The sequence below is a fragment of the Phyllostomus hastatus genome, unplaced genomic scaffold (genome assembly GCF_019186645.2).
Source record: "Phyllostomus hastatus isolate PE091 unplaced genomic scaffold, TTU_PhHast_1.1 phas_contig_29, whole genome shotgun sequence".
Classification (NCBI taxonomy): Eukaryota; Metazoa; Chordata; class Mammalia; order Chiroptera; family Phyllostomidae; genus Phyllostomus; species Phyllostomus hastatus.
This window is the reverse complement of record NW_025333835.1, coordinates 37,352,571-37,370,791: the sequence shown is the minus strand read 5'-3', so window position 1 is coordinate 37,370,791 and position 18,221 is coordinate 37,352,571. Positions and strand designations below refer to the sequence as shown.

Genomic DNA, 18,221 nt, shown 5'->3' with positions numbered 1-18,221 from the left:
TGTGGAACTAGATACACCGACAGCATCAGAAAACAGAAACCTCTGAACTGATGAATCCAAAGGATTGTTGATTTTTGCAACTGAGTTTAATACCAGTTGACAGATTCTTGAACAAAAAACTCACGGACATGGACAATGGTGTGGTGATTGCTGGGGGGAGCGGGGTATAAAGGAACTAAATGGTAATGGAAAAAATACAACAAAGATTTTTTTTAAAGCAAATATACAAAAACAAACTGCATAACCTAGAATTTTCAATACACTTAAAAATCATTTGAAAAGTCTCCAGCCAAGAAACCTTTGTTGCATTCTGAACACACCCAGGTAGAAAGGGAGGGACAAAAACTCCAAAAGAAAGATCAAGTCCTGGCTGAACTTCATCAAGAAAAAGAAATAAGTTTTTATCCAATTTAGAAAGAATTTGCCTCCATTTAAGGTGGAGGAGAATCTTTCCAAACCATATCATTAATGCACGTAAACAGCTACACATTTATAAAATTCAAGAAAAATTATTTCAGAAAAATTTATAAGAATCACTAAGTACTATTAACACTTTTTTATTTGCAGGTTACAAAAGCTCATATTATTGGGATAAGAGATCTGTTAGCTCAGAGAAACCTCAATAACTTAAAGCAAATGTATATATGACACAAACATTAATTAAGAAACAACTTATATTTTCTGGAAACGAACCTTCCATTCCTTAATTTAGAAAAAAGGGGGGTGTATCACAGCCAGAGGCCTGAAACCACAACCAGGAACCTTCTAGACTCCAGACTGGGGGAGGAGGAACATCTGGCTGTGATAGTGAGGGAATGCCAGCTCCGAGCCCAGTGTCCATTAGCTCTCAACCCCCGTGACCCCTCCCAGCTGGTTGACTCCGTCCTGACTCAGCACGTGCTCCGGGAGAGCAAGGCAGAGCCGTGTGGTGCAAGCAGTGATCTCACAAAGACAGCACATGTCGAAGAAGCGAATAAAATAGGAGGGAATAGCCTAGATAGAAGATATCAAGCCAAGAGGCAGAATTAATAGCTTTCACATATCTGAAGTCCTGGATGGCTAAGACTTGCTCCCTGTCTTCAAAGCATTACACTCTCGAGTATCGCACGTGGCAGTCCAGGATGTAGATACTCACTCACTGGAAACATGAACTTGTCAGTGGTCGCTGTCCACACACTCAATGGGCCGCTCTTCTGGGAGTTCTTTGTCCAGATTCCCTTTATAGGCCTTCAGACCATCATAAGACATTTAACCAATTTCCCTCACTTAGGAAATTAGGTATACATAAAGAATTATGGTCATCGGTAATTATTCTCAAGGAATTCATACCACAGTGTTTCTCAGAAAGATAAAATCACAAATTAATCGTGTAACATTTTTAAAAGTCTTATGAAATATTTATTCAAAAGTTATGCAAGCTTGTTATCTAGTATGTTCCTAAAAATAATTAGACTTACCTCAAGAGGTACATGGGTCGGATTGGCCCTCACCGCTGCCAATCATTTCAACCTCAGGAGAGGTTATCAAAGGGCCAAATAGGACTTCTTCCCCCTAACCCCAAACATCATGGCCCACATTTGCAGGGGGCAAATTTCCAAAAAGATGAGGGATTCAGATATCATCAGGCGTGTGTTTCTCTAATGGTTTAAATCGAAAATGCTTTTGATTTTCTGAGGAAATTGAGAACACTTTTTTCCAGTTTAAATTCATCCAACAGAAATATGATACATCACATACCTCTATGGATTTCTTAAAGTGGAAATATGGATTTACCGAAACTAGACTTGGAAATACTGATCTCAGAGATTGTTTTGGAATGTGAGAAAGTCATTATTTGCTGCCTTTCCTGCACTTTATTTTGAATTTGTTAAATTCACTGAGGTGTGAACTGGTTATCAAAGCTTGATAAACAGCTTATAAATCACTTCGAAGTTGGCAGAAATAAATATTAATGAATCAATTTTCAAGGAATTTAAAATCAGTTTCTCCTTCTGTCACCATAAGTTAAAAAGAGAATCTCAGTTTTTTTTTCATTTAGAAAAGAATCTACAATTTTTTAGTAATAATCACTACTTATCAAGATAGTCATAGGACTGTTTATGATATGAAACCGATTTCCTTAAAAGAAAAGAATATTCACTGTAAATCCAAAGATTTCATATGATAAAAGTTTTGTTTAAAACCTATTTATCAAACACAATCACAATGATGATTCTAATCCCTTGAGATACTAAAGTAACGTGCTTCACGGAGGTTTGCTGAGTGCTGGCCTCAGGACAGGGAAAGAAAAAAGTTAATCTTGTTAAGCTTCCATAATTTCTGAGTGCATAATCACGTGCTTTTAATAGACCAACGTTATGTATATGGCTCATCGTCGAATTCTAAAAAGTCAGACAGTAAATATGGAGCGGCTGCTTACCTGTTCCGATAATTTTTGTCCATCCAGGTGCGCCTGCACCACGGCATCATTAACAAGCAAGTGGAAGTTCAGGAGCACGTGTTCTATGTCATACGTCCCATGCATGGCATCTGAAAGCTCTTCCAAGGACCGGAGGTACGCATGCCAGTGTGGGTCCAGCTCCGCCACGTGTGCCAGGCAGCCCCTCACGACGTTCAGGCAGTACCCCATGCAGGGCTTGCTGAGCACCAGGCCCTGGCAATGCGGACAGTACTGCATCCTCAGGAGGCCTCTGCCACACTCTTTGGAGAAGTGCAGATGGTCTGTGGTGTTGATGACTTCAATGCCCAGATTCAGGGCCTGCAGGAACGTGCGGCTGGGCAGCAGGGACCTCCCCATCTGCCCCATCACTCTTTGGGGGATATTCCCAAATGGACTAATGTCCCGGCGAGCCATGCGGATGCATTCTGAGTATTCCAGGGAGCTGTCCGCCACACTGGGGTTAATGAGATGATTGTAGACTAGAGGGAAGAGACTGTCAAAGAATCTGTTCACAAACTCTTCGGGATTAACATCTGCACCGAATAAATAGAGCCCTACATCAGTGAAGAACTCTTGAACTGAAGCAGCGGCTTCTAAGGCCATGTTCCTGTAGGTGTTGCAGAAAAGTATACTGGTGTAATTTTCTGCTTGTCTGATGAGAGTTTCAAGGGTTTCTGCAACAGAAACAGAGGTAAAGGATGGAAAAGCTTAGTATTCATGTTATAACGGTTCGTCCATCTGCTCCAGAGAGTAAATGAGCTTAATGCGTTGAAACTAACCTACGGATTGGTTTACACTCTAATTTAGCTTTCAAACCCAATTTAGCTTTCCAAGGATAATGGCTGGTCAACAGTGAGCATTACACACGGCACGCTTGTTCTAAAGAAATGCATTTCCTAGAATCAAACACCTTTTAAAAGTACAGAAATAAAGAAGGATAAACATGTATGGCATTTCCTGATTTTATTCCATAGTCATTCAGAGCCCACTAATGATAGAAAAAAATGTATCACTGAGAAAACAATTTACCATCGTGAGTTCATTTTTTTTTCAGTTTTCTTTTTTTCAGAAGAGAAATGAGTAAGTAATACACTAGTTACTCCAAAGAGAGGCCAAGTTCCCAAAGGGGAGCCTAGCAATCCTCAGATCTCCCAGCACGTGCAAATTAGAAAGAAAAACATTTTATGATTAACCCTTAAATTCTCAAACCTCCTTTAGCCAATGGGAAAGTCATGGACAGTATTAGCTGATGAAAAGAAGTAATTATGAGATGGTCTTCTCAACTGCCTTCTGTTGCTTTTATCATCTTTGCTTATTTATTGAATTTATTGGGATGATCCTGGTTAATAAAATTATAGAGGACACAGGTGTACAATGCTATAGTGCATCAACTGCTTATTGTATTTTGCATTCACCACCTGAGTCAAGTCTCCTTCCGTTACCATTTATCCCCCCTGCACCCTCTGCTACCTTCCCCTTTCCTTCTGGTAACCACCATACAGTTGTCTGTGTCTATGACTTTTTTCCTGCTTGATCCTGTCACCTTTTTTACCCAGCCCCCCAAACCCCCTGCCTCTCTGACAGCTGTCAGTCTATTCTCTGTATCTATGAGCCTGTTCCTATTTTGCTGGTTTATTTTGTTCATTAGGGTTCAGGTATGAGTGTGATCATATGGTACTTGTCTTTCTCTCACTGGCTTATTTCCCCTAGCATAATGCTCTCCAGGTACATCAATGAGATCAAAATGGGTAAGATTTCCTCTTTGTATAGCCAAGTGGTGTTCCATTATGTAAATATACCACTGCTTTTTTATCCACTCATCTACTGATGGACACAGGCTGCTTCCAAATGTTGGAGATTGCAAATAACGCTGCAATGAACATAGGAGTGCTTGCAGTCTTTTGAATTATGTTTCAGGCTTCTTTGGATAAATCCCAGAAGTGGAATCGCTGGGTCATAAGGCCGTTCCACTTTTAATTGTTTGAGAAAACTCCATACTGCTAGTCTTCAGTTGGTTATTCAGGTTGATTGTTCTATAATTTAGTTGTAATTTTGGTTTGGCCGGAGGGGGGCAGTGGTGAGTGTACCTTCCACGTACTCTGCCACCATCTCGGATCTCTTGTTTACCATCATCTTATTTTTAAAGACTTTGCCGCTTTTTATTTTCTTACTTAAACAGCTGATGCTTCCAAATCAATTTCTCCACAGAAAGAACAGAAAATAATTCATCCACAAAGTAAGGGAGGTTGTAGTAATCAGCAAGTAAATGTCGTATTTCAAAATGATAGCTTTAGGTAGCAGTCGACCACCTTGAATATACCAGTAATTACGTTTTATAATTAGCCTAAATATAATACCAGACTATATCAATATATAATTAATTATAAAATATATCAATAAAAGTATCTCCCCAAACTCCAATCTTACAGTTTTTAATTAGGTTGCAAAAGACCATACAATAATTCAGTTATGAAAGCAGTGATTAGGTGATTACCAAAAGAGACAAAACAACGGTAGAATAAAATTAAATAATGAAAAGCACAGGTGCAGGGAGAGCTGGTGAGATGGGACTGAATCATGAATATGTCACAGTATCCTAAGAGAAACTAACCACTTTCACAAAAAAACACAATTAAATAAAACACAGTGTCACGTGTCCTGATTGTGTTCCAAGACTGATTCAGATCGGCTGCCAGGCTTTCCTGTGCTATATGAAGCTACATGCGATTGTGTCCCCCTGAAAATCCATATGTCAGCACCTAATCTCCAACGTGATGGTATTGGGAAGCGGGGCCTTTGGGAGGTGCTTAGGTGATGAGGGTGGAGCCCTCGGGAATGGGATTAGCGCCTTTAGAAAAGAGATTTCAGAGCGCTCCCTTGCTCTTTCTGCTAGGTGAAGACCCAGAGAGAATATAGGGCTGTCTGTGGACCAGATAACGGACTCTCACCAAATCATGAATCTACGGGCACCTAGATCTTGGACTTCCCAATTTCCAGAACTGTGGGAAAGAAACCTCTTGTTTATAAAACCACCCAGCGTATGATATTCTGTTGTATCACCCTGAACCAAGAGATGGCATCTACCTTGCAATCAAAGGCAACAGATTTTAAAGGCCATTGCCACAGGAGTACTACCAACTGCCGGCTGTTAACTCGTGTTACCTGTGTGCCTCTCCAGTGCTCTCTACAGCAGAAGCTAAATCCTAACACTCAAAATGTGAAAGATGAAAATAGGGTGGTAACGGAAGGTTTCAACTGCCATTTGCGGCTCTGCCCGGTGAGAGAGGGTTACCATCATTTTTCCCAACTGGCCTGGTCACCGGGGCTGCCTGGGGAAAATACCGAGTCCAGGTCTCGGCACTGCGGGTTGTAACTCAGCACGTCTGCTCTTGGTGCGGGAATCTACATTTAACTAGCAGCCAAAAAAAATTAAAAAGGAAGGATGAATTTTTTCAACTTTTTCTGACTTGGCCAGTTTTTGAAACACTGCAATTGTAGATCTCCATAAAACATTTTCTTTTCTTTTTACCAAGTGGGTCAACAAGCATTCCGCCATGACAGCCCGACCCCGCAGCTGCAACCTGCAATCTCAGCCACTACTACGGCTTTCTCAGATCCACGGGAGTGAGTGTGAAAAGCAAATTTAACCTTTTGTGGTCGAAACAAACATAACATGCTAAGCTTATGTATTTATTTATTTTGATCAGTAACATAGGCTCATTTCTCTGAGCACCTTCTGTGTGTCCGCAAACTCTGAGGGAGGTTGTAATTTTCTTTTTGGTAAGGTAAAATAAGGACAGGCTCAAAGATAGCCCTGTTTCACAGGCACGCTTACAGGCTTCCCACCGTTTGCTAAGGTGCACGTGACACACAGACGTGTGTGACCCAAAGCTGCCATGCTCCTCCGTAAAGGTTGAACGCCACCCCAGGCAATAGTGTAAAGGTTCCAGCTGACTTGTGCCAACTGTAAAAAAATAAAATGTTTCTTCCTAAATTCCAGTCCCATTAATTTATAACTTACTCAGAAATGCAGGGAATTTAACTTTTTCATGGCTGTAACAGGTTTGCAAATTAATTTGTTTTGTAAAAACCATTATGAAGAGAAAATATTTACTATTCAGTGGCATATTACAACAATAAGAACAACAACAAATGAGTATAGTACTTGTTGCACTACTGGCAATGACCTAGTTTGATTATCTTTGAGTTTGTAATTAAAGAACACATTTCTGAAAACACACTACAATGTTTATTATATTTCAAACTAGTGTTCTTCTGCTTTATTGTTATTGTTTTTAAACAAAATAACTAAAAAACAATGAAAATTGTAGAAATTGTATTAAATTTTAAAATTACTCATAACACATATATTAAATTTTTATTTTTCATAATTATTTATTAACGTTACTACCCCTTGAATGAGAAATTATATGTTCTCAAATACCAACATTCTGATTATTTCTTCAATACCTAAACATACAATGGCTTTTAAAAATGAATTTATTTTGCAGTAGGTTTTCACTATTCTATTACTTCATCACAATCTAAGTTATTTCTCCTTTCAATCTTTATTAAAGCTGATATTGACACGTTCCAGTTAACTGAATTATCTAAAGATGTGTTAAGCATGTATTTTTGATTTATCTGTATTTGTAATAATAAATGTTTCTTAAATTCAATGAATGAGAAAAACTGTAAACATTTGTTCTATATGCATTTAATTTTTTAATATGAAGAAATGAACATTTGTGAAGTTTTGGTCATAAAAGTTTCATAAAATTTTAATGTATAAACTCTCATCAGAAACTGAACAATCTATAAGCCAGTTCATTGAATTATTTTGTTAATAATTGTTATAAAAAGTCGGTAAAATCAGAAGTTGACTTCACTAATAATAGTAGTTGCATCAACTCTGAATTTGCAAAACTATGACCTTATTCTTTAACTATGTTTATCACAGAGCTGAATATTTCCATTTTATGAAATTAAAATTTTGATTTTAACAAGAATTTAAACTTTCCTGAATAACTGTCAAATGAACGACATATTTTGCTATGATGCAAAAGAATAATTCACATGTGAAAATCAGAATTTATAAATTCAATGTAGGTTAGGTGTTGAATAATTCATCATATCTACTTAAGTGTTAAGTTTTAACTAAACAGTTCCTTTCGTTACAAAGTTTTAATAAACAAAAAAATGCCTCTCATTGAAGCTACACAAGGAACAGCTTTCTGTTCATGTGCTAAAGATTGTAACATATCTTGAAAATGAACAAACATTTCTTAGGTTTGATTAAGGAGTTGAAGAAATAGACTAGAAAAAAAGACAATTTTGCTGTTTTTCACTGAGAATTTCAATAAGTTCTTCTTTTCAGTAATATCAGATAAAGTTTACCAAGGTAGAAAACCCAACTTTCCTTTTAATTCCTAAGAGTGGTAGATTGAATAAAAACTACAGTCTAATTGCTGATTAAATAAAAATGATTTCTTGCAGCTTTATGAGAAAATCAATTTAGGTATTACCGCATAAAATAAACAGTGAAGTTGGAATGCATAAAGTTTATGTGCATCCACTTCAATTTTCAACATTAATATTCTGTAAAATTTCATAATAAAACACCTATTAACTAGAAATTTTATTTTCAACCTTTTCAGCCCACACTCCCTTTAGAAACATTTAAACTTAAATCAAGGATTTTAACTTAAATGAAACTAGTGGACATAAAATCAGATGATAGTGATTTAAAATTAAAGTTGATGAATTGCAAAATCAGTGAAGATTAATATGCAAGTATCTTTTTGTAATGGGAGAAAGTCAATATTTATAGGGCTTTTATTGCTTTAAAGATAAAGTTAACATGAAAATGTAATGATCATGAAATAACTGTTGTAATAATCTAACTAGCCTTATAGGAACAGGCATTTTATGAACCTTTTCATATTTTCATTATATTTGATATGTGAACATTTCAATATATAAAATTTGAAGTGTGTGTTACAATTCAAGACCACAGATAGCCCCAAACGCAGCAATGAAATAGATGAATAAAGATTAAATTATATTCACCATAGATGATCAGATGCTTTTACAATATGTATCTGGGTTGAAGAGAAATTTTCAGAGTGAATTTACATTTTTGTGCATTACAATTCTCAAGTCACAGATTGTGTTACCACAACAGATACCTCATTACTACTTTGCTACTTTAGAGCTAGTTGTTGCCTGACTATACGTCCCTCTGAACTGAATTTTAGATAAGTAACAAGATATGCAGAGAGAGCATTTTAAGAGTAATTTCCCAACTAGTTTTAGTCACATAAACATTAAGATTCATTGTAATCCTTCTGCTTTATTTTAAACAAAGGTGCCTTCCAATCATTTCAATAGCCACACTTAATAATTCCCTTAATTATCAGAAGATAATTACAGCCATTCTGAAAATATGCATATTTAAGTAAAAGCAGAAATTATCTATTTCTCCTGTCTGGAAGCGTTTATACTGAATTCTTGCCTATGATATTTCTATATTTATCCAATTGTTCATAAAGTGAAATGTATAATAATTGTTTTCTAAAATATTAATGTAAAACATTGTAAATGTTTTGCAGTATGATTTATATCATCATTCTTCAGAAATGAGCCATCTATACAAATAAACAGTGAGTGGAATATTAATCTGTGACACCACGAGTTAACATTCTGGTAATTAATCTGATCTCCTAAGACAAGCACCAAAGAGAAAAGTGCTTTCTCAACATTTCTCTTTCTTCCTTTTCACCCCATTAATTTGGCTTTCATGGTGCTTCACACTTCTTTTTAATATCATTTTATAACCATTCATGTTCTGAAAATCAGTTTATGATTTTAGCAAAAACAACTCACTGTAGAGTGTTTCATGAATTACTGTGGGGTGAAGACTTTAAATCAGATCTCCTCATAATCCTTAGCATACATCCATGGAACAGAACAGAGAGTTCAGAAACAAACCCATACCTTTATGGCCAGTTAATATTCGACAAAGGAGGCAAGAACACACAGTCGGGTAAAGACAGTTATTCAATCAATGGTTTGAGGACAATTGAACACATACATGCCAAAAAATGAAACTAGACCACCTTCTTACATGATACACAAAAATAAACTCAGAATGGATTAAAGACTTAAATGTTAGATTCGAAACCATAAAAATCCTAGAAGAAAACATAGACAGTTCAGTCATAGACATTTCTCATAGCAGTGATTTTTCTTTGAGGTTAAAAAAAATCAGGAAGGTGGAGTGTGCCAGGAACCAAGGGAAAAGAAATGATTCAAGTAGAAGGAAGTAATCCATCATGTCAAATACTATTAAGAGGTCAACTGAGATGAGGAATAACAATTGACCATAGGAACGGACAGGAGCAAGGCTCTGACTGACCTTGGCAAAACCTGCCGCTGCAGAATGCGAGCACAGAAAAGGACAGAAATTGAGGCAATAGAAACAACTCTCTTGCAGACATTTACTCTTATGGAAGGAGAGAACCAAGGTAGGCACTGGCGGGAAATAGGAGGTCGGAGATTTTTATTTTTATAAGAAAGGAGAATTTACTGGATGTTCATATGCGGATGGGAGAAATTGGATGGACAAATAAAGACTGATACTGAGCAGGGGAAATGGGAATTGTAGGAAGAAATTCTTTGCATAAGCAAAAGGATGTGGCCTAGGGTATGTGCAGATAACAGAATACCAGAAAAATAAGTGGATGTTGAAGCTGCCGAGAATGGATGGCAGGAGGAATGAAAAGAGAGTGAGCCAGGTAATGAAATCCTGAGTCGATAAGGGAAGGTAACCAGAGGTCTGGTATATAACAGTACAGGATACAGACAGGGAGCGTGCCTGCTGGCCGGTGTGGCGAAAGGGATTTTCTGAGGAAAATGGGGACAACGATGTGGGTCCGGGGGCACATCTCCCCCAACCACGGAGGACCCTTGCATTCGTTTCCTATTGCTGCCAGAGTAAATCGCCTCAAATGTAGCGCCGTAACACAATAGAAATGTATTTGTTCACTGTTCTAGATGCCGAAAGCATAACGTCAAAACCACTGGGCTGAAGTCAGGATGGGCCAGGCAGCACCGCCTCCGGAAGCTCTGGGACAGGATCTGTCCCTTGCCTCTTGTACCTTCCAGGGGCTGCGGACATTCCTTGCCTTCTGGGTGTGCAAATTCAGTCTCTGCCTCAGTGGTCCACAATGTCTTCTCCGTGTGTCCCAAATCTCCACTGCCTGCCTCTCTTAAGGAAGTGTGAGAGAACATTTAGGGCCCACCCAGGTAATCCAGGATAATCTCCCCATGTCAAGATCCTTAATTTAACTCTGTCTGCAAAAACCTTTTTTTCCATGTAACTAACATTTACAGGCTCAGAAATTAGTACCTGATATCTTTGGAGGTCAATATTCAGCCTACTATAAAACTGGTCAGGAAAGAAAAAAAAAAAAGGGTCTATACTTGCAAACTCAAAAGAGACAATAATTCCAACCTAGGCTTTCCATGTACCAGTCATATGGTCCCATAAACTCCCTAAGCATCCACTTTAATAAAGTGGGTATGGTAAGTGTCTATACTGACTGTGGGACAAGGGTACCTGTGGGATTCAAATGAACTAAAGTAAAGGACGGTGCTCGGTGATCTCTCCCTCTGCTTATGCTTATATCCTGTACTAGAATGATGTTTTAAGAATGGATGACTGTTAGGAGCCACCAGCCTTTCCCAGGGATCATGGGTCCCTTGAGACAGGGACCCTGTGCTGTTCGTCTTTCCATCTCCCAAGCCCTGGCCCATGGGAGGTCTCAATTCATTCTGATAGATTTAGGTTCAAAGCCACTCCAGTTAAATGGTTGTGTGACTGTAAACTTCCTAACTTCTCCACACCTCACTCGTTCTCATGAGAACCCAGATAGAATAATTGTGCCCACCTAATAAGGGAGTTGTGAGAATTAAATGGGTTTGTACATGTTGCATATCTGCATAGTGCTTACAAGCAAAAACATGCTCAAACGGCACTAAAGAACCACCACAATAATGACCTTTCCTTTCTGCTATATATTCGCCATGAACTTGCTGCTTCATTAAGCTCTTTTAGTAAATTAATTTCCTTGATTCTCCTACTTATGGTGTGAGTGTTCTTACAATAATAATTGTTACTATGAATATTCTACTTTAAAGACGACCAAGTGAAGCACTGAAAATGTAAGTGATTTGCTTGAGGTTTACATGGAAATTGACGAGGCCTGGACTTGAATCTGTTCTCTGGCTCCAGAATCTGGTTCTCAACTATTAGCATATGTGGTCTGTTTTTAAATAGGCTGAAGGTCTATTTAAACTAGTTGAAAGTGGTCCATTTGGTACATATTTAAGCCAAAATCAAAATAAAATAAAATAGCTTTATTTATATACCTAAATAAAATGCAAAGTTTTCACTGTTAAGTTAGCACATTTAGCCATTATGAGGGATACTCCAATTTAGCTATTAGAATTACTCTTTTTGGGGGGGGGAGGAGAATTAACCAACATTATTAATATAGCAGCAATAAATGAAGAGAAAGTCCTACATATGTTGTGCTTGAGTCAAAACAACTAAGTATATTGTAATAGTAGTAATTATTAACTGGAAAATTCATCCTAAACTAGAAAGCAAGGTACCATGTAAGATTTTTATCATCAAACAGGTGTGAAGAAGGAAATCAGTACTCTTGGTCTCTACCAACCACCTCCAACCCTCAAAAAAAACGTACTTGATGAGACTGTGAAGGAAGATTTAGTTAGAATATGAAAGTCAAGTTCTGGGATTGTCGCTGGTGTTGGTCTGCAAATTCCATTAGGGAATGATGGGAGATTTAGGCAGGCGGGGAGCAATAACTGGGTCAGAAAGTGGTTGTCTTGAGCCACCTCCATGGCCTGGAGGTCTCGATGAATGTCTTCCTAACCAAATTCAGTGGCTCTTCAGGACTCACACTCTCCTGGATTCTCTAGCCCCTAAATCTGGTCTCACTGATTCTCTTACATCCACCATGGGTGTAATTTTTTTTTCTTTTGCTGTTACTCCAAATGCTAGGCCAGATTTTTCCAAGCCCTGGTTCTTGCTCTATATTACCTCATTGTTTCGTACTGGTCTCAGCCTATCAATAGCCAAAGTTGAGGCTGGACCATTGCTTATGGTTCTTATTATAGTTGCAAGACACCCTTCAGCAATAGCCATCAGGAAATTTCGAACATGGGAGTGTGAATTAAAAGAAAGGAAACAGTAATCAATGAGTTCACACTGTCAGTTACTGAAATCCATGGAGATCAGTAAAACCAAGGAAGGACCTGGTTCTTAATCTAGTCATGTGCCCAGAAACGTTCCCCAGACAGCTGTCTTCAAAATGGATGCCTCTTACAAATCGACACTTAGGTCGGGCACTACATTACAAAAGAAAAAAATTAGAACTTAAACTACACCCATTCAAAATATAAAGCCACTTTTACAGTATCAAATGAAATTCCCAACCTGATGACTCCCAATTTTACAGACTTTGCTCAGTAATTCCCAAAGCTTTTTTTCTCCTAAGAATCCTTTACAACCCTAAAAGTGATTGAGAAACCTGTAGAGTTTTTGTCTTATTTCAAAAATAGAAATTGAAAATTGTTTAAAATTATGTACTTCACTGAAAAATAATGAAATTATTACATTAGAATAAATTACCAATTTTGTGAAAAAATTATATTTTCCTTTCTCTTTTTAAAAAAGATTTTATTTATTTTTAGAGAGGGAAAGGGAGGGAGAAAGAGAGGAAGAGAAATATCAATATGTGGTTGTCTCTTGAGCACCCCCTACTGGGGACCAGGCATATGCCCTAGACTGGGAATCAAACTGGAGACCCTTTGGTTTGCAGGCTGGCACTCCATCCACTGAGCCATACCAGCTAGGGCAGTAATCATATTTTCTAAAAGAAAGAAATGTTAGTGTAAAGAATGGCATTATGCCCAGTCAGTCCAGAGGCTGCAGCTGCAGAGGGACCACTGAGAAGCTACAAAAAGTGCTGTTTGTGTGTGTTGTGCTGGCTGAGGCATGTGCCCTGCCTAGGGGGATGGGCAGGTCTCCAAAAAATGCTTTGGGATCATACTTCCCTACTGCAAAGAATCTCCATGTCTCTAACAGTCATCTTCAGAAGACTGGCACTGCTAAGATGTCCTCTATTCTTGAAGAACACATTCTTGGAGCTGATACCTCTGTTGACCTAGGGAAGACAGGATGTGTCTTTAGTACTGATATTGCCAGAGCATGTGGGCTGAGAAATGTTCAAGCAGAAGAAACATTAGAGTTTTCTTCAGGCTTAATGGTATATCTTGAACTTGGAACCTGACAACATTGGTGTTGTGTTTTGAAATGATAAACCAATGAAGGAAGGAGATATTGTAAAGCTAACAGGAGCCACTGTGGATGTTCCCATTGGTTAGGAGTTGTTCAGTTATGTAATAGATGCCCTGGGTGATGCCATTGACGGAAAGGGTCCAGTTGCTTCCAAGACCCGTAGGCAAGTTGTCCTGAAAGCCCCCGGGGTCATTTCTTGCATCTCTGTGCAGGAACCAAAGGAGACTGGCATTAAGGTTGTGGGTAGACCAGTGCCAATTGGTTGTGGTCAGCATGAGCTGATCATTGGTGACTGACAGACTGGCAAAACATCCATCTCTATTGACACGATCATTAACCACAAATGTTTGCGATGGATTCGATGAAAAGGAGAAGCTATGCTGTATCTAGGTTGCTATCGGTCAGAAGAGATCCTCTGTTGCCAAGCTGGTGAAGAGACTTACAGGTGCAGGTGCTATGAAGCACACAATTTCGGTTTCAGCTACCACTGCTGGTGCAGCCCCTCATCAGTGCCCGACCCCTTATGCTCGCTCTCCCATGGGAGAGTGTTTTAGGCATAATGGCAAACATGCTCTGATCAGCAATGACCACTTATTCAATCAGGCTGTTCCTATGGTGAGATGTCTTTGCTGCTGCACCAACCCCTGGTGGTGAGGCTAACCCTGGTGACGTGCTCTACCGACACTCCCACCTGCTAGAGAGAACAGCCAAAATGAATGATTCTTCCGGTGGTGGATGCTTGACAGCTTTACCAGTCATAAAAAAAAGAAAAGCTGGTAATATGTCTATTTACATACCAACAAATGCCATTTCTATCACTGATGGACAGATCTTCTTGGAAACATAGCCCATTTTCGGACTATAAGACACACTTGTTTTTACCACATTTTTTGCTTCAAAATTTCCCCCTCTATTTTCCTCCTCTAAAACCTAGGTGCGTCTGGGGTCCACACCATAAGATGCACCTAGGTTTTAGAGGAGGAAAATAGGGGAAAAAATTTTTGAAGCAAAAAATGTGGTAACAAAGTGCATCTTAGAGTCTGAAAAATACAGTAATTTTTCTACAATGGTATCCACCCTGCCTTCCATGTTGGTTTGTCTGTCTCCCATGTTTGATCTTCTGCCTAAACCCGGGCCATGGAGCAGGTGGCATGTACTATCACCAGTAAACATAAGACAGTCTGTCCAGAGCACCAGGAAATCTCCCCCACTGGCCAACACGGTGGCAGGAGGAGGTTCTTACACTGAACACACAGAAAACAGTAAGATAATTGGATAGAAAACAGCCCTTACCCCCTTCTGGTACCAGTGGAAGGCAGGCACATGCACCATACCAGTCACAATGGCACAGTGGGAGGTGTTGGGTTGGGAGGTAGACCCACCCAAAGTGCGTGAAAGTTTGGGGAGTTGACCGGTCATTTTGCGAAAGCACCTGGGCCATCCCACACCCAAGCTAATATAATCCCAGGGGAGCATAGAGATGTTCTTTTGCTCGCTTAGGCTTGTTATGCTCCCTCTGGCTCGTGGCTCTCTCTTGCTCATGACCTGCACTCGCGCAGTGCGCTGGCCTGTCCTCTCCATTGGCCACATGGCCTTCCTAGCCACTCGGCTCATGGCCTCCAGAAGTGAGCCTCTCTCTCTCTCTCACCCACTTTGTGATGCCCTTGCCCGTACATTTGTTTGCCCTCTCTCCCAGGAGCATAGAACCTTGTAGCCCCAACAGCCACAAGGCCCATGGACATGCAGTCTCCAGGAGGAAACCGCAAACAGACAGTGGCTGGAAACAAGCTAAGCCACCTGGACCTCTCAGCAGCTGCCTGTGGGCTCCAAAGGAGGGTACTTTAAATTAGAGCAGGAGCTCTGGGCTCTGGCTTTTGTCTGGTCCTGGGGAGGAGATGGGCTTTGGGACAGGAGTCCTCCATTCTCCTAGATTGTGCAGCATCTGAATAAAACCTTTTTTTTCTCCTTTGACACCAGCATCTGCCTTACGAGTTGGCGTTTGTGGCAACAGGCAGTCAAAGCCCTGTTTTTGCTCAGTTACACTGCCATGACACTGGAACTGGCTCAGCATCGCGAGTTTGTGTTTGCCCAGTTTGGTTCTGGTCTTGACGCTGCCACTCAACCACTCTTGTGTCGCAGTGTACATCTGACTGGGTGGCTGAAGCAAAAACAGTATTCTCTAGTGGCTATTGCAAAACAAGTGGCTATTATTTTTGTCATGCCCATGTAAGGGGGTGTCCTGATAAACCAGAACCCAGCAAGAGTACAAAGTTTGAGAATGCTTTTTGCCTCACGTTATCAGCCAATATCAAGCCCTTGTTGGTAGTATGAGAGCTGACCAAGATTTCAGAACAGACAGATGCAAAGCTGAAAGAGACTGTGACCAACTTCTTAGCTGGATTTGAAGCTTCATCAGCTCCTATGGATTCACATCAAATACCAGCTTGATGTCATTGTTTCTTCTAGTAATCAGTTCCATTTCAAAAAAAAAATTACTATCATACCCTAGCTATTCAGATATCTCCTTAAAAATAAGGTTCCATCCATATTGCTTGGTGGTTAAAAATAATAAAAAAATAGAGTGGCATTATTTTCCTATTGCAGGCTTCATTAATGTCTGCCTTAATTAAAGAGATTCTCATATCGGCCTCTGGATTCACATCATTGCAATATGCTGTTTTTGGTGGAGGTATATGAAGAAAATCAAGCCTCACACAAATACACAATTGACAAGGAATGGTATATTCACCTTTTCAGATAATTGATAAATTTCTACTTTGATATTACACCAAAAACTTGACAAGTGGCTTTTCTCTATGTCAGTTGCAACGCTCCACTGGTCTATACATTTCACTGTGAATGGTTCTGGAACCCCACGCATGGTCTTTTAACTCATACAGCGACATTTGAAAAAATTGGTTCATGCATTAATGCAGATTTTCCCAATGCTGACACACTACATCATTTCTGTAACACTTAGGAATCTTTCCAGTTTATGTTGGTGGCTATAAAGTTCCCATTTTCTCTTGAAAGCTCATAGACAATGAACACTGTCTAGGCTGTTTTTCTTGAAGTGAAGGCTCATTGTGGTCCACTCTGAGACAATGTCCAAATATCCAAATCTAAACCACCATAGTTTGTCAATTATTTTCTTATTAAAACAATTAGTGTTTGGGGGGAAAAAGAGGCTAGTTTAGCCTGCAATTCAAATAATTTCACAAGTGCCTTTCCTCCTTCCAGCCGTTATGATTCAGTATGCAGAAGACATGCTTTAAGTATGCTCACATCATTGCACAGGTGTAAAGAATGTGATGCTTACAAGTACAGTCTGGTGCCACTGACTTAATTTTGTGCTAAAGCTCCAACTGTTTTGCTCATCATTGTGTTTGCACTATCAGTAAAAATGCCAATACAGAAAAATAGGCGAATCCTGTCTTAGCATTGTGAAAATTATTTTGATCTCTCATACATCATGAAAAAAATCAGGAACCTCAGATTACGCTTAAAGAATTGTTGGTAAAGCAAAACCCTCTTACCAGGAGATCTAGTTCTCAAAGCAAACATCCGCTTGGATCTCTCTGTGCCCATTATTCCTGTCTCCTTTTCTCATTATCTTTCTGAGTTTTTTATTTCATGTATTAGGATCAGACTGCTGAGCATCCAGACTCAAGGTCCTGGAACTTTTGTTTCCTATGTCTAGTCAGTCACCATTAGTATTCCTTCTTTTTAAAAATATTCCCCATTGCTATATATTTCCCAAAAAGCTATCAAGCCTGGATTACTTGTTCTTCAGCCCTTTCTTTCCTTATAGCAATAGTGAGCATTTGAAATGTTTCATCCTTCTTTTTTTACCTATTTATTTAAATACAACGTTCATTCCAGAAACGAGTCAAAATCTCATAGACCTGAACAAATCAACACAATTTTATTCACACTACAGGGTTTCCAAACCATGCCTAAAAAGATCTCAGGTGCCAAAAAAGCCATTTTATCAAGTAGCATATGGCATTCCAAATTAAATGAATTGGACCTACACTCCCTCTAACTACATAATTATACTAATTTTCATCTTTCCTTTTATAGTTAGCTCCATGAAACTCACAAATGTGCAAAGGCAAATGGTCTCTTGCTAAAACTTCTGGTACCCTCTAAAAATTATATTTATTGAGCTTACGTCAAATCACTGCAAGTCACTGACCATATTATTGGTCTAAGAAATATCTTTAATTTGCACCCTCTTCTTGAACATTTAGTGGATTTGTTCCCCTGAATTACAAAGGTGTGTATCTTAGCATCTTCTCCATATCATGGTTCCCAGGGGACTTTCCTACAGTTTACCATGTTAAGAATATATTTGTTTCTATCAGCTCTGTAGTAATGGCTAAAGCATTT

General features: G+C 39.1%; 1 protein-coding gene and 1 pseudogene across 4 annotated transcripts in view; one reads left to right on the top strand and one right to left on the bottom strand.

Annotated features, from left to right (window-relative positions):
* Positions 1-18,221, bottom strand: part of GPC5 (glypican 5) — a 1,174,820-nt gene that overhangs the window by 939,145 nt on the left and 217,454 nt on the right. For all 4 annotated transcript variants that reach the window (XM_045839276.1, XM_045839278.1, XM_045839277.1 and 1 more), the window contains exon 3: positions 2,420-3,114. In XM_045839276.1, coding sequence (XP_045695232.1) covers positions 2,420-3,114 — 695 coding nt within the window. The remainder of the gene's footprint in view (positions 1-2,419; positions 3,115-18,221) is intronic.
* LOC123818664 lies at positions 13,567-16,277 on the top strand (annotated as a pseudogene).